A 16,832-nucleotide genomic window follows, 5' to 3' on the forward strand; every position below is an offset into this window, starting at 1 on the left:
TCCAAATATCATATAACAGGCCGTCCCGTGTTATGTTCTGCAATTTTTTTTTTTTGTTAATAGATTAATCTCTCTCGCTATTGGCAGTATTTCTTAACATTCGGTTCATAACACATATAACAGATCTACATGTAGTACACTTGGCGTGGATGTGGCGTTACATTTTCCACGCCACATATTGCTCTTGGCAACACGCTAGACCTCCGTCAGCAGCCTTGCTCTGGTCTCGCTCTGTTGCTCAGTAATAAGAGTAGATGTTACGTCATTCCTTCACCAGAGCCTTCAGCTTACTGGCCAGACACGTGTCCGAGGTGGTGCCCCAACATGCTGGTTAATTGGCTCCTTACAGTAGTTTTGGTTGGTCATTCTTTAAGTATTAAGTAAAGCGGAGCACCTGTGTGTGGACGTGAGTACATCACTTCTGCCTGATGTTAGTAAAGCTCACCAGTGGTGTAGTGGATCCGACGAGCTTGTGATGTTGTGGGTCTTATTCAACTGTCAGCATAACGTCTTTCCTTTTGGCTCAGCTGCGACAGAAGCGCATCACAACCTTTCCTAGACATATAAGAAGCACATTACTTATTTCCTCAGCCATACGATTAGCACATTACTATTTCCTCAGGTTCATAAGTAGCACTTACCTATTCTTCCAGCTTTATAAGTAGCACATACGTATTTTATGGGTCATGTAAGTAGGACATTATTCATTTCCTCAGGAGTGTTGGAGCACACAAACCATTGCTTAACCATGGATCCACACATCTGCCCGTGGCTGACGGTCTAGGCTCAAGCTGGCTCACTACCGACGTCCCTGTTGAAGTCTCCATCTGTCACGTACACTGGCCAGGCGAACTTCACGTGCAGCACACACACACACACACACACACACACACACACACTCACACACACACACACACACACACAAAGGCGAGATTACCGCCATCACTCATGAATTGGCGGGACAAACCTCACCAGCTAAGCCACCGGGGCGCGGTGAGTGCTGCTAGTTAAGCAGGTAATTATCATTGGATTTCTCGAGTAGTGCTCAGCACAAGAGGACAAGTCTATTTCCTTCATGTTTGCCGTAAGGAGAGACCGTGAGCAGGGTTCAGGAGGGTCGAAGAACTGATCAGTAAGCAAAGTGAGGAAGAAGAAATGAAGGTGAGACTAGAATCAAACTCTGGGAATGAATCAGGAACACACGGAGAACGTTGTTAATGCTTCCTATGTATTATATAGAATATCGCTTAAAATTGAAACACGTACATTGTATATATATATATATATATATATATATATATATATATATATATATATATATATATATATATATATTATACTTTGACGTTGTCTTCCGCGTTAGCGAAGTATCGCAAGGAAACAGACGAAAGTATGGCCCAACCCACCCACATACACATGTATATACACATGTTCCATCCGCTGCCAAATCCACTCCCAGGTATCTGAAACATTTCACTTCCTCCAGTTTTTCCCCATTCAAACTTACCTCCCAATTTCAACCCTACTGTACCTAATAACCTTGCTCTTATTCACATTTACTCTCAGCTTTCTTCTTTCAAACACTTTACCAAACTCAGTCACCAGCTTCTGCAGTTTCTCACCCGAATCAGCCGTTTCCTGCGTTGTCGATAGTAACATATAATGTATATTTATATTACTCTGTGTGTGTGTGTGTGTGTGAGTGTGTGTGTGTGTTCTAGTAGCTGGAGGTCGGGACATTGACACTGTTCTGTGGGCGTCCGGCTCGCCTTTGCCCACTCACTGCCCTCGGCCGGTCGTGTTAACATTATGACTTCAGGGTCTGTGTGTGTGTGTTGTGTCCAGCAGGTGTTGGACGTCAGGGATGTGTTACACCTGTTAGGGAGGTGGCGGACCAACAAGCCCGCACCGATGTATTTGTATTCAACATGTGTATACAGAGACGCAACCATATGCTTTTACTGATACGCATATACGCAAATTGCAAGCAACAAACAAGCACACAGCCCTGGCTTAGGCTGGTGTGTGTGTGTGTGTGTGTAAACAGTTAGGAGTATAGACATGATACATACAGTACATAAGGTTAAGGGACGCGGCTACATGAGTGTAGAAATCTCTCCCCGTAATACACACACACACACACACACACACACACACACCTTGTTTGGGTGTAAACGTTCACTTGGTCTTTGCTAATTATTCTCCACCATTGGACCGCAGGGCAGTCCGGCCAGTGTCCTCATGAACATTATATTTACCAGGAGTCAGGAGGTGGGGTGGGGTTCCTGTATGCTTTTCCTGTAACCTTCGCTTGGGTACAGCTGAGGCTGGCTTCTCTGCCTCCGTGTTTGCTTGTATGTGTGTGCGTGTATATGTGCGTGGCCATGTGCGTATGTGCTCTTTTAGTGTCTTTTGCATATCAAGGATGTGGGGGATTTCCGGTCTTATTGACACGTATCCACTGTTATCTTCTAGTTGGCTCCGGGTGTGGCCTTGGTCACAAGCCAGGACTCGCTTGATCTATTGTGTGTGTGTGTGTGTGTGTGTGTGTGTGTGTGTGTGTGTGTGTGTGTGTGTGTGTAGTTATTTAAGCTGTTAATCCTACATGTTTGTATCTCTACTTCATTCTAATCTACATTTATTCCTCTGTATCTGTTGAACATATCTTTATTTACTGTTTGATGCCTTATATTCATTATCCCTTCCATCTCTGAAATGATCATGTGAGAAGTAATTTCCTGGTTGCTTCTGTGGTCGTTGAGGTGACCTGATAATTCTGTGTGTATCACATGGTGATGTATGTTACCAATCATGTATGTGTAGTTATATATGTTAATGAATTATATGTTTTGTGAAAAGTTATTAGTGATAATGTGTAGTGGTGTTGCCATGGAACACACACTGTCGTACGTAATGAACCTTGTGTTGTGTGGTGTTCCTCCTTGCCCTACAGTCATCCTTCTCCACTCCTCCTGTCTTGGTCAGCTGCTGCATTACATTTTCTGCCACTGTGGTGTCGTCAGTGGAAGGGTAGTTCCTCCATGTCTCGGTGATATGATCATTTCATCTCCCAGCCTCCGTCACACGTCCCTCCTGCTGCTGTCTTGCTCTCATGTTTGTCCATGTCCGTCAGTCATGCCACACGTCATGTTACCCTCTCACACTCCCCCACAGTGGGTCACTTTCACTTCCCCTCCTGAGACGCCTTCCCTTATTACACCACATGTCCCTTCCCATCCTTACCTTCCACCGTGTGCCCCTCCACCTTTCTCCATCCTGGTGTACACCACTGAGCCTCCCAGTCTGACACACAGGAAACACTCCTCTGCCATTCATCCTAAGGTATGATTGACCACGTGTGTGTGTGTGTGTGTGTGTGTGTGTGTGTGTGTATCTGTGTGTGTATGATTACCTGTTTCTACTTTACTGGGAGGGGGGGTGGGACCTTTACGCTCTTGGGGCCCCGTCACTTATACTTTCTCTACCACCATACAGAGTGTTCATCTGTGATGTGGTGTCCACATTGACGGTTTCATGATTCCCTTCGTCCTCCACTGCTGTGGTAGATGAAGTATTTCTTTCCGTCTTTTCTAAAGTTTCGTGCTTAATGTTATGGTCTCAGGTTGCTCTGTCTCTTTATCTTTCGAAAAACTGTTCAGTTGTAACTTTATCAGAGTGATATAAGAGTAATCAAAGGTTATGATCAAGTCTCCGCGTACTCTTCTCTCTCTCCCACGGAGGACAAATTAATGGTCATTTGCCTCACGTAACTCTGCTCTTTAACTCCAGTATCATCTTTGTCGTCCTCCACTAGACCTTCTCGATTAAAATTTTGTGCTTCTTTAGGTGTGGTGATCACACTTGAGAAGCATATTATAGTTTTCACCCAGGAAACGCCTTGGACAGCTCTCAACATAATTATTTCTCCATTTATTTGAATGCACTTATAATATTTGCAGTACAATCTGTCTCCTTCACAACTCTCCTTGGGTGAGACGCTGGCTACAGGTTGGGCACAGTGTCGACTCCCAAGTCCTCCCACACCAGTTCCTTCAGCTTATTACCTGATAGATGGTATCATTGTTGGGGCCGCCTTTCGCTGCGTCCCATCCTCAGTATTACGCTTGACCTTGGCACCATCCGCAAACCCATTCAGGTAGGAGGTCAGCCCTTCCGGCAAGACGTGTACGTAGATCAAAGAGAAGCATTGTTGATTACCTTCACTGGTGACCCAGGCCAGGCTCACAGTGGAAAAGCTTTTCTGACATAGATCTTTTGTTCCATTCCATCAAGATAATCTTCTGACCATTGAGGGAGTCTCTCCTTTATTCTTGCCTTCTTATAAAGTCGTCGACGGTTTCCGTCAGTCCAGCAACACACACACACACACACTCCTCCCAACCACCTCACATGTCTAAAACTTAGATCACTCTTACATGGAAGTTTGAGGTTCGTTACATATGACCTTCTTTCCCCTAAATCCATGTTGTCTCTCACCTGGGTAATGTGTCCTGCTCAGATTATCATCCAGTTGTTTCCTTATTGTATCTTTTCAGTATTTTACCGACCATTCTCCTGTCTCTCTGTTGTTCAGCACATCCCCTCGGTCTCCACTTTCCTCCAGCGACATGTGAACAGTATTTCAGGTGACTTGTCAAGTGTACATGTGTACGCACACATCTTCAGCACACACGAAGACATTTCATCTGAACCGTCAGCCTCATATGGGTCAAGACCTTTTGGAAATGCGTATATGTCTTCGTGTCGTGTCTGTGTTTTCCAAGGCCTCCACATCCCATGTCGCTGATTGTCGCGCTGTCGTGTCTTCTGTTGTGTCGTTCCTCGTAAATTATTACAATATTTTCTACAAGTCTTCCATCTGCCTCCTCTTGCCTGGTTAACTCGTTTAACTGACAAAATATTACTGATAAATCTACGGATAAGCTTCGTATATGTGCGACTTTGTCCACTGGATCCTTGACAAAGTGTGTGTCCTCTACCTTTCTCATGCTCGGGATATTATTTCATGCTGCCTTATACCTCCTGTGGCGCGAGTGCTGTCTGTATCTTAGTCACAGCACAGGTCTTATAGTGTGTGTGTGATAACTATTTGTGTGTTATGGGAAGAGAGTTTTACACTCGTGTGTGTTATCGTATGAATGTTGATTTCCGTTACGTGCGTTTGTTTGTTTTTCATAGATTTAACTTCCTGTGTACACACGTAATGGGTTGTTGTATCGTCTTAACGAGGCATCAGTTCGAGTCTTCGCTATAATCATATGCGATGACAAGCGCGTGAAGTATTCTATAAATGTCAGTCGATGTTGCCGCACAGGGACAGACGTACCTACAGTAACTGGGATTCCCTCTTTAATGTATTTTGAAATTCACAGAACCTTCATAATTCTGTCCTCTGGGGGAAGTTTGGCTTTGTTTGTCCAGTCTGGGCAGCCACGCTGACGTCAAGGTGTTCATTGGCCTTTCAACACATTATTGTAGTGCTATCTTTACCTCGTATTGATACCAAACACGAGCTAACAACAGCCTCCTTCTGTTACATGGTCAAGTGAAACTTTGTCAGTTTTTTTGTTTACTTGTTCAGGGTGTGGAGCTGTGTGGGGGTGAGGCCGGAGTGGTTCAGGGTGTGGAGCTGTGTGGGGGTGAGGCCGGAGTGGTTCAGGGTGTGGAGCTGTGTGGGGGTGAGGCCGGAGTGGTTCAGGGTGTGGAGCTGTGTGGGGGTGAGGCCGGAGTGGTTCAGGGTGTGGGGGTGAGGCCGGAGTGGTTCAGGGTGTGGGGCTGTGTGGGGGTGAGGCCGGAATGGGGGTCAGGGCGTGAAGATTGTGTGGGGTGAGGCTAGGGTCGTTCAGGGTGTGAGGTAAGGCTGGGGAGAGACACGTCATCCTAAGAGGTGTTCACCAACCTGTGTTTCCAACATGGGAGTGACGACCACCTTCACTATAACCCCAGCCCTACCACCAGGCACGTCCCACCCTCCCCTAGTGGTGGTTCTCGTGCTCTCTCGTCTCGGCCAGTGAGAGCTCGCCACTACCCGGCCTTGAGGCGGTGGTGTTGTGGGCAGCAGCAGCAGTGGTAGCACAGCCCTGGCCCCACGGCCGCCACTACAGTAGGGAGGGTAATGACATCTGTTGATGGATCATGATGATTGACCTATCTCGTCCATGTTCGACGGTTCATCACATAAAGAGAAATGCTCGACACGTTATTATATAACACACGAGGACAACTGCAAGTCGTAACACTGTGTGGGGAGGGCGGCCGCTCACAGGTGGTGGCCCGATCGAGAATCATATGCACCCTGTGGGAGGTCGTAGTCTACTGATGGAGGTCCGGCGACAAATCGTGTCACCCCCTGGAGGGGTCGTCATCGCCCTCAGACAGTGGTCGTGTGGGATCGTAACGACTTTGTGGAGTGTCGCTGCCCACGGACGGGTCCACTTGCAGGGTTCAACAGCTCTGGGGATGACCCCATCACGAGACAAAAACTGAACTGTGTCAACGCAGAACAAGTTTCATTTTTACGACAAGGAAACAACAAGGTCCGTGTTGGACCAGACTGAGGGTGGTGGGGGCGGGGATGTTCGTTAGCTGCGTGAGTGGGTTGTTGACCTTACCTGGCGTCCCAGGGTCATGACCTGAGGACTGAGACGCAGGCAGACCACAGGGACACGTCCAGTTCCACCCGTTTAAAGTGTGGGTTCGTCCGTGGCGTCAGGGAGCCAGAGAGTGTGTTCATGTGGTGGTGAATGTTGAGGTGGTGTGTGCCAGGCGTCCGGGAGGGTGACTCACCTGCGCCGCTACCACCATCCCGTCACCACCACCGGCACTATGACCCCACACCCGTCACCACCACCGTCACTGTGACCCTTCACCCGTCACCACCACCTCCGTCAATGTCACCAGCCCAGGACCACAATTGCTACCACCACTGTTATTACTACCACATCAACACCATCACCACAACCAGCATCGCAACATCTCACCGTCAGTAACACTACCAGCATCACAACATCTCCCCGTCAGTAACACTTCCAGTATCACAACATTTCCCCAATACCACTACCAGGATCACCCATGGTAACCATCATGATCACCTCAACCATCACCAGCATCATGACAGTCAATACTCTCACACCATAACCCAACACAAGCAACACACAGTGACTGTGGTTGGCACCATACCTCACCACTGCTGCCAGTGGAGGAACAGCAGTGCAGCGGCACACACCACGCCCTCTGCCCCACCCCGGAAGCAGCAGCAGCAGGAGGAGGGACCCCGCTACGAGCTGGAGCCTCAGTCAACGTGGGAACACCCCGCCGAGAACATGGCACCTCGGCTCACTGTGTGTGTAAGGCCCGACCCTGTGTGGTGATGTGTGGTGTTATGTGGATATCTTGGTACCCCCAGTGGTGACGTTAGTGAAGGTTCTGGCACTAGTGTGGGCAGGTTAATGGTCGAGTTGATTGGGTAAACAGTTCGCTTGGCCTTCTGGGCATCGCACTTCGGCAAGGTAGGAGATGTTGCGATCATTTGCATGGGCAGGTTGTACGGAAGACGAGGAGAGGCTGCCCCTGCTTACCTTAAATGATAAACACTGGAATTCTTCGCAAGGTGATGTTGTCTGCACGTAGCTGTACCTCACCCTCAGGCATTCCCTGTCTACATGATGGACAAAGTCTAGTATCGTGTTATCTTTGTCTTACGAAGAAGCGATTGTTTTGTGCACATACAGTCACGTTTCCCATGCTGAAACATGATACACAGCCAAATTTCATGGTATATCCACAGCAGTTGGTCCACTGGAACTTCAGAATATATATATATATATATATGTGTGTGTGTGTGTGTGTGTGTGTGTGTGTGTGTGCGTGTGTATGTATATATAAACAGTGAGAATTTTAAAGTAAATATGTAAATAATTTTTAGTAGAAAAAGATTGATAAACCAAAGATGATATATACACAAAATGTGAATGATTAAAAATCATTGATATTATTCTCTTTATTCACTTATTCATTCACTTATCATTCATTCATTTTCTTCACATTTCTCAGTGTTCCACCTTTGTGTAGTTCATGCCACACTAATTATAGTTTGGGATTTGAGTATATCTTAGTTCTTCCTTGTGATGTTGAATCATCCCACCTTCACCCGCTCTACGTTGCACAAGTGATTGTTGTTCTGTTATGCTTGCATTATACATCACATTTCTCTCAAGTGTTATAACTTTCTCTTTATTTTGGATGGATCCATATATTTCATATTTCTGTTTTGATTCGTGTCTGGTTCGGTCGTTTTCTACAATTCTCTCTCTCTCTCTCTCTCTCTCTCTCTCTCTCTCTCTCTCTCTCTCTCTCTCTCTCTCTCTCTCTCTCTCTCGTCAGCGTTATTTCTGTAACTTTCCAATGATCATGCTGTCTCAGCTTCAAGTTTACAAAGTCGTTGTATGTGTTGTTATGATATCTGCAAGTTACATAGTATAGAACTGTGCATTTGATGTGCCATTACTACCCCGTCTGATGGTACCTGAATATGTGTTGCCATACTTGTTTCTCTCGCACGGTGTTGCCATATTGCTCGTTATTTCTGTGTTCTTACTCCGGTACTCGTCTGTCGTGCCGATTGTGTTGACATGTGTTACGTCTTTCTTACCCGCGCTGTGCCATACCGCCCGGTATTTTCTGTCGTGGTGCCATATTATCCGTTACTTTCTCATGTTGCCCGGCATTTATTTCATGCGGTAGCAACATTTACCGTTATTTGTTTCCTGCGGTGTTGCCATAGTGCCCAGTAGTGTAGTGTAAAGTAGTTACTGTGTGTTTCCTGCGGTTGTGCCATAGTGCCCAGTAGTGTCGTGTCAAGTAGTTACTGTGTGTTTCCTGCGGTGTTGCCATAGTGCCCAGTAGTGTCGTGTCAAGTAGTTACTGTGTGTTTCCTGCGGTGTTGCCATATCAACCTTACACTCTTTCCTGCAGTGTTGTCAACAATTTTGGCCGTTATTTCTTTCATGTTGTGGTGCTGTTGGCACGCTCTTTTGTTTGAGCGTTTTTTCATATTGGCTTTCGCTTTTTAACTGTTCTGTCATACTTGTCGTCGTTCCGTTTCTAAGGTGTTTCCTGTCGTTTCGTCTGGAGGTGTTTCTCTCGTTTCATTTCAGAGGTTTTTCGTTGTTTCGTTCGAGAGGTGTTTCCTGTCGTTTCGTTTCTTTTTCCGGCGTTCCATTTCAGAGGTTTTTCCTGTCGTTTCGTTCCAGAGATGTGGCCTGTCGTTTCGTTCCAGAGATGTGGCCTGTCGTTTCGTTCCAGTGTAGTTTTCCGTTGTTGTGTTCCCTCCCTGGTGGTGTTGCCACACCGCCCACTGCCTCGTGCATGCCATGTGCCGTGTTTTCTTTCATTTCCGTTTCATCAGTTCCGCTTGCCACTGTCCCGTGTTGGCTGTGGCGTTGCCACTGTATCCTCTGTTTCCTTTCGTAACGGTGTGGCGTGGTAGCCGTGTTTCTTGCCTGAGCTGCTGTCATATCGCTATTCATTTCTTGCTTTACTGCCCTTTGCTTCTCCCCTGCGGGATCGCCAGACTGCCTGCCCTTTATATCCTGCAGGCGATGATGGCAGAGCGCTCACGTTCCTTTGTGCACAGTGATGCCAGCCAGCGCCACCGTCTGCCTTACTGTGTCTCGCCTTCGTGCATTTCTTCTCCTGGAGGGTCATGCTATGGTACTGCCATGTTAGCAGCGTTTAATTGTCCCTGGTATTTCCATGCTTTTTATGTTATTAGTCTCACCTGATTTGACCACTCCCCCATACGTGTTTGCCGTTTCCCGCGTTAGCGATGTAGCGCAGGAACAGACAGAGAAAAGGCCCCATCCGCTCACATACATTCTCTAGCTGTCATGTGTAATGCACCGAAACCACAGCTCCCTATCCACAACCAGGCGCCACAGGCCTTTCCATGGTTTACCCAGGACGCTTCACATGCCCTGCTTCATCGTTTTTTAATTTCCACGTTTAAGATGATGCACAACTTTTTGCGTAAAGTTGTCTGGAGTTTTACTTTTACAAGTACGTTCAGATCTTGAGAGATGCGTGAATGAATAATGGATAACGAATGTAGACAATGTGCCAGCGGTGCCGGTACGCTGGTTCAGGCAGAGGAAGGATGGGTTGACTTGTTCCCTCCTCCTCTCATTTACATATACATATGTATCCTGTTTTGTGGTATTTTCATTTGCATGAATTCTTGCCTGTTTCATCAAAATATAGTTCTAGAAAGATGTAATCATTTGATGAGAGTAACAGCGGCACCGTCTTAGAAAGAGAGTTTATTAAAGATTATACCGAAGGCACTATTGGCTTTACTGATGTGTGAGCAAGTTCCTGCCCCTGGCTTGATGAAGGCCGTATACAGTACGGGACACACACACACACACACACACACACACACACACACACAGGTCTGTGGCTCAGGTCGGCTATATGACCTGGCAGTCCTGTAGAGTCGTATATAAAGTCAGATGGTTACTTAAGGACTAAGGTCAGAAGGACTCCCCAAGTCGAAGGACAGTGTAAGGTCTCACGACCGTCTGGCCTCTCGGGTTCATCAAAAGGTCACTGGACGGTTGAAGGTCCCGCGACTGTCTAGGGTCATGGGTACAAAGAAGATCAGAAGGTCACATGAGGTCATGTGCTGATATAGGCGATGGAAACACTTCATAATCATGTTACGAGGTTGTCAGAGGTTATAGGGTTATGTGAAGTCAAGCCACTATCAGAGAGTACAGGATTATGTAAGGTCAGACCATTACCGAAGGTCATAGGGTTATTTAAGGTCAAGGCATTGCCACAAGTGAAAGTGTTGCTCAAGGTCAGGATTGCGGTAGTTCGTCACTGCCGGAAAAGCCAGTCAGGCAGGCAGGAGAGGCCGCTCGTTAAACCCTCACTGTTTGGGTTCGGGTGATTACGTTGGTGAGTTTTCATGTGTTTGTTCCTGGTGTGTAATTGGTCTGTGTAGCGGGAGTGAGGTGGAACCAGCAGTGATAGTCTGCCTTCCCACCAACCTGGTGTGGTCAGCCTCTGATGATTGACATGAGCAATTTCTCATCTGCTGGTGTCATGTGTGGGGCTCGTGGTGGCCGTCCTGCTGGGAGATGCGCGCGTGTCGTCCCCCCCGACACGTGCTCAGTTATGATTGCTGTACACGTGGTGGGCAGGTCTGTTGATGACGTAAGAATAATACAGTGTAAACATTGCCACGTTGTCATGACCAGAGTTACCGGCCAGGTTTGTTGTTTACAGATCCTTTGAATGTAAATGTTCATATATCAGATATTTACATATTTTTACTTAAACACGCACGTACAAACACACACATATATATGTATGTTGATAAATCATAAAATAACATGCGATATCTATCTATCTATCTATCTATCTATCTATCTATCTATATATATATATATATATATATATATATATATATATATATATATATATATATATATATATTCATTTATTTTATTTTTTTATGCTGTTCACCCTTTCCCGTGTCAGCGAGGTAGCGTTAAGAACAGAGGATAAAGCCTTCGAGGGAATATCCTCACTTGGCCCCGTCCTATGTTCCTTCTTTTGGAAAATTTAAAACGAGAGAGGAGAATTTCCAGCCCTCCGCTCCCTCCCCTTTTAGTCGCCTTCTACGACACGCAGGGAATAAGCGGGAAGTATTCTTTCTCCCCTATCCCCAGGGATAATATATATATATATATATATATATATATATATATATATATATATATATATATATATATATATATATATATATCATCCTCCGGATCACCGTTTCTGGTGGGTCCTTATCTCTCAGTCGGAACCCTTCGCACGACCTCTTCCCCACCTCGGCCACACTGAACCTGACGCAACGACAGGCCGTGGCTGTGCACCAGGGGACGCCCGGGGCCGCCACGACCCCGCCATACCTCGGCGGCAGCAGCAGGGTCCTCCCTGCCTGGCTGGCCCGCCACCTCCAGCGCCGCCGTGTAAAAGGACAAGGTCGCAGGTATTGGTGTAGGTACAGTTAATCAGACCCAGCGAGCCTGCCCACCTGGGCCGCTCACCACCACACCAATGTTCCATCATGACACTTTGTGTATGAGGAGGGACTGGCGACTCCTGCCAGGGGTCAGGAGGACCAGACACGCTGCTCAGCCTGGCTGGAGGTTGACCCGAGGTGCAGCGCCCTCCTGACCCACAGAGCGACGTTGTCCTTAGAGCCATGGAAGTAAACACTCGGCGACCCTCACGTTTGCCGCACGTCTCCCGTCGTGAACGCTCCCCCGTCTTCCTCTGAGTCTTTTCTTTATTCCTCCCCGCTTCCCCCACCCGCGCCCCGTCACTTCGTAGATACGTCAACCGTCGTCCATGACTGTGGCTCCTCCCGGATCTCTGGAGCTCCCCCCTCCCTCCTCCCTCACCTCCCACTGACCAGACCTTTTTTTTTATATACATTTTCCTCGGCATTTCGGAAGTCGTCTACCCTCACCTCCCCAGTCTCGCGGTCTTCCCCCCCCCCCCCCCGCCGAACCAACTGTTTCTCCCGGTTGTTTCATGCCTGTTTCTAACTGTCTCACATCCTTAGATCTTACAGTCTCCCAGGTCACCTCTGGGTCACCTGTAGGTCCCCTGTTAACTCGTGTCCCCCCCCCCCCCACCGGCCATGGCCTGAGGGTGAGGTGGCCGGCCTGCCAGACCACCACCTGCACGACCACTTACCACCACTCTCACTCTCGTGGTGAGCAACCCTCTCTCTCTCTCTCTCTCTCTCTCTCTCTCTCTCTCTCTCTCTCTCTCTCGCCCGAGGTGGGCGGGGACTGGCCTCTCCCCTGGCCTGGTGGTCCGGGGAGAGTGGGGACTGGCCTCTCCCCGGCCTGGTGGTCTGGGGAGAGTGGGGACTGGCCTCTCCCTAGCCCAGCGAGGGCTGGTAGTTGGGGAGTGGCCTCTCCTCAGGCGGCCCACCGTCCCGCCATAAGACAAGGTTACGTCTGTAATTCCCATCTGTGCTGCCTGGGTGGGCTTGCTTTCTCTCTCTCTCTTTCCCTCTCATATATATATATATATATATATATATATATATATATATATATATATATATATACGAAGGTGAAATTGTGATTATATTGAACATGTAATTCATCTATACATGTGGCACGACATGTTTCGTGGAGACAGCCCACCTCATCATCAGGTATGGCCCAGTACTTAACAAAGTTATTTAGGTCTCAACATGTGTCTGTCTGTATGTATGTTTCTGTCTTTTTGCCTGTAAATCCATTTGTGTATCTGTCATTTATCCATGTCCCTGTGTCTGTCTATCTATATCTCTATCAACCTATCTATCAGCAAAGTAAAAGCTTTGCGGAAGATGAAAGCCGGCAAGGCAGCAGGTTTGGATGGTATTGCAGTGGAATTTATTAAGAAAGGGGGTGACTGTATTGTTGACTGGTTGGTAAGGTTATTTAATGTATGTATGACTCATGGTGAGGTGCCTGAGGATTGGCGGAATGCGTGCATAGTGCCATTGTACAAAGGCAAAGGGGATAAGAGTGAGTGCTCAAATTACAGAGGTATAAGTTTGTTGAGTATTCCTGGTAAATTATATGGGAGGGTATTGATTGAGAGGGTGAAGGCATGTACAGAGCATCAGATTGGGGAAGAGCAGTGCGGTTTCAGAAGTGGTAGAGGATGTGTGGATCAGGTGTTTGCTTTGAAGAATGTATGTGAGAAATACTTAGAAAAGCAAAGGGATTTGTATGTAGCATTTATGGATCTGGAGAAGGCATATGATAGAGTTGATAGAGATGCTCTGTGGAAGGTATTAAGAATATATGGTGTGGGAGGCAAGTTGTTAGAAGCAGTGAAAAGTTTTTATCGAGGATGTAAGGCATGTGTACGTGTAGGAAGAGAGGAAAGTGATTGGTTCTCAGTGAATGTAGGTTTGCGGCAGGGGTGTGTGATGTCTCCATGGTTGTTTAATTTGTTTATGGATGGGGTTGTAAAGGAGGTAAATGCAAGAGTCCTGGAAAGAGGGGCAAGTATGAAGTCTGTTGGGGATGAGAGAGCTTGGGAAGTGAGTCAATTGTTGTTCGCTGATGATACAGCGCTGGTGGCTGATTCATGTGAGAAACTGCAGAAGCTGGTGACTGAGTTTGGTAAAGTGTGTGGAAGAAGAAAGTTGAGAGTAAATGTGAATAAGAGCAAGGTTATTAGGTACAGTAGGGGTGAGGGTCAAGTCAGTTGGGAGGTGAGTTTGAATGAAGAAAAACTGGAGGAAGTGAAGTGTTTTAGATATCTGGGAGTGGATCTGTCAGCGGATGGAACCATGGAAGCGGAAGTGGATCATAGGGTGGGGGAGGGGGCGAAAATTTTGGGAGCCTTGAAAAATGTGTGGAAGTCGAGAACATTATCTCGGAAAGCAAAAATGGGTATGTTTGAGGGAATAGTGGTACCAACAATGCTGTATGGTTGCGAGGCGTGGGCTATGGATAGAGAGGTGCGCAGGAGGATGGATGTGCTGGAAATGAGATGTTTGAGGACAATGTGTGGTGTGAGGTGGTTTGAGCGAGTAAGTAACGTAAGGGTAAGAGAGATGTGTGGAAATAAAAAGAGCGTGGTTGAGAGAGCAGAAGAGGGTGTTTTGAAATGGTTTGGGCACATGGAGAGAATGAGTGAGGAGAGATTGACCAAGAGGATATATGTGTCGGAGGTGGAGGGAACGAGGAGAAGAGGGAGACCAAATTGGAGGTGGAAAGATGGAGTGAAAAAGATTTTGTGTGATCGGGGCCTGAACATGCAGGAGGGTGAAAGGAGGGCAAGAAATAGAGTGAATTGGAGTCATGTGGTATACAGGGGTTGACGTGCTGTCAGTGGATTGAAGCAAGGCATGTGAAGCGTCTGGGGTAAACCATGGAAAGCTGTGTAGGTATGTATATTTGCGTGTGTGGACGTGTGTATGTACATGTGTATGGGGGGGGGGGGGGCCATTTCTTTCGTCTGTTTCCTTGCGCTACCTCGCAAACGCGGGAGACAGCGACAAAGTATAAAAAAAAAAAAAAAAAAAATATATATATATATATATATATATATATATATATATATATATATATATATATATTCGATCCTTCTTTGTTCAGCTGCGCATATCTGCTGTCACCTTCGCTCTCACGTACTCGGACATAAGACTCAGTCAAGACTTTTTGAATGTGACTTTCACTTGCACCGGTTAGGCCCGCGTCTGATCCCGTTATCATGAGGCGTAAGTAGACGTTTATCCCGTCTAGCAGTGCAGGGGTACTGCTGCCCTTTCAGCCTTGAAGGTGGCCAGACTTGCTGCTATTACACACACACACACACACAGTCTGAATTCTCACCCTAAGCTTTGAGGGCAGCTAGACTTGGTAGCCGTACCGGGAGAGTGTGATAATCCTGGTGGTCAGACTTGCTGTTAGACTTGTTTAGACGTCAGTCCTCAGGAGCCAGGCTGTGAGGCTTGATCTCCTCCAGACTTGAAGCCAGCTGGTTGGTCATGTGCCTCCGTGGGTCTGTTATGACAGAGTGGCACTTTAGGCTCCTGACTCTCTCTCTCTCTCTCTCTCTCTCTCTCTCTCTCTCTCTCTCTCTCTCTCTCTCTCTCTCTCTATCTCTCTCTCTCTCTCTCTCTCTCTCTCTCTCTCTCTCTCTCTCTCTCTCTCTCTCTCTCTCTCTCTCTCTCTCTCTCCTCGCACTAAGGCCAGGTTGGTGGTGGGTAAGTGATCGTCATGCACACCACATGTCTCCCGTCATCGCCAGTGACTGTTCCTTGTCAGAGCCACACATGGCCTTGTAGACAGTCACGTGAGTCACTCTTTTGTTCATCGTCGTTTGAGTCATTACTCACCCTACGTAGTGCCTCATTCACCGAACTGCCTCATGAGTCTTCTTTACTCACGGCAAAAGGCATAGACCAAGCGTGCAAGCACCGACTGTCTGATGGCTACATTTGTAGACAGTGTACTTTCCGTATTGTCTCTGGAATGATTACATCTAGCTACGTATATCGTCCTCCGGGGTTGTAGGCTTCGTGTTGTACTCATGATGGTGAGTAATAAGTGTTTCGTACTCGGGTGAGTAAATTAGTCTTTTGAGTCTGTCGTCACAACATTTTCATCAGATTATTGCAGTGAACACCTGAGGAGGATATATATATATATATATATATATATATATATATATATATATATATATATATATATATATATGGGTCATTGCCATCAACGCGGCCAGGAAATGGCTGGAGGAGAGGATTACCCAGAACCGTGAGGTGTGCGGGTCAGAGAGAGAGAGAGAGAGGGGGGGGGATGAGTAACTCGGCATGGAAGTGTGTTATTCGTTAGGTGGCAATAGATTACTGGTAACATTTCGTGGTGGTACCACAGGTGGGTTGGTATCAGTAGGTGGAGACTGGTGGGTTGGTATCAGTGGGTGGAGACTGGTGGGCTGGTATCAGTGGGTGGAGACTGGTGGGCTGGTATCAGTGGGTGGAGACTGGTGGGTTGGTATCAGTGGGTGGAGACTGGTGGGTTGGTATCAGTGGGTGGAGACTGGTGGGTTGGTATCAGTAGGTGGAGACTGGTGGGTTGGTATCAGTGGGTGGAGACTGGTGGGCTGGTATCAGTGGGTGGAGACTGGTGGGTTGGTATCAGTAGGTGGAGACTGGTGGGTTGGTATCAGTGGGTGGAGACTGGTGGGCTGGTATCAGTGGATGGAGACTGGTGGGTTGGTATCAGTGG

At 47.2% G+C, this 16,832-nt stretch overlaps 1 protein-coding gene across 3 annotated transcripts in view; it reads left to right on the top strand.

The window, feature by feature from the left end:
• LOC139752948 (uncharacterized) overlaps positions 1 to 16,832 on the top strand; it is a 75,257-nt gene that overhangs the window by 14,268 nt on the left and 44,157 nt on the right. Inside the window, exon 1 of one of the 3 annotated variants that reach the window (XM_071669058.1) lies at positions 7,048 to 7,367. The exons of 1 other annotated variant lie outside the window; for it this stretch is intronic. In XM_071669058.1, coding sequence (XP_071525159.1) covers positions 7,344 to 7,367 — 24 coding nt within the window. In that variant the 5' untranslated portion in view covers positions 7,048 to 7,343. Of the gene's footprint in view, positions 1 to 7,047; positions 7,368 to 7,392; positions 7,530 to 16,832 lie in introns of those variants that run through there. One more of the 3 variants, XM_071669057.1, reaches the window with a different exon arrangement.

The sequence above is a fragment of the Panulirus ornatus genome, chromosome 13 (genome assembly GCF_036320965.1).
Source record: "Panulirus ornatus isolate Po-2019 chromosome 13, ASM3632096v1, whole genome shotgun sequence".
NCBI classification, from domain to species: domain Eukaryota; kingdom Metazoa; phylum Arthropoda; class Malacostraca; order Decapoda; family Palinuridae; genus Panulirus; species Panulirus ornatus.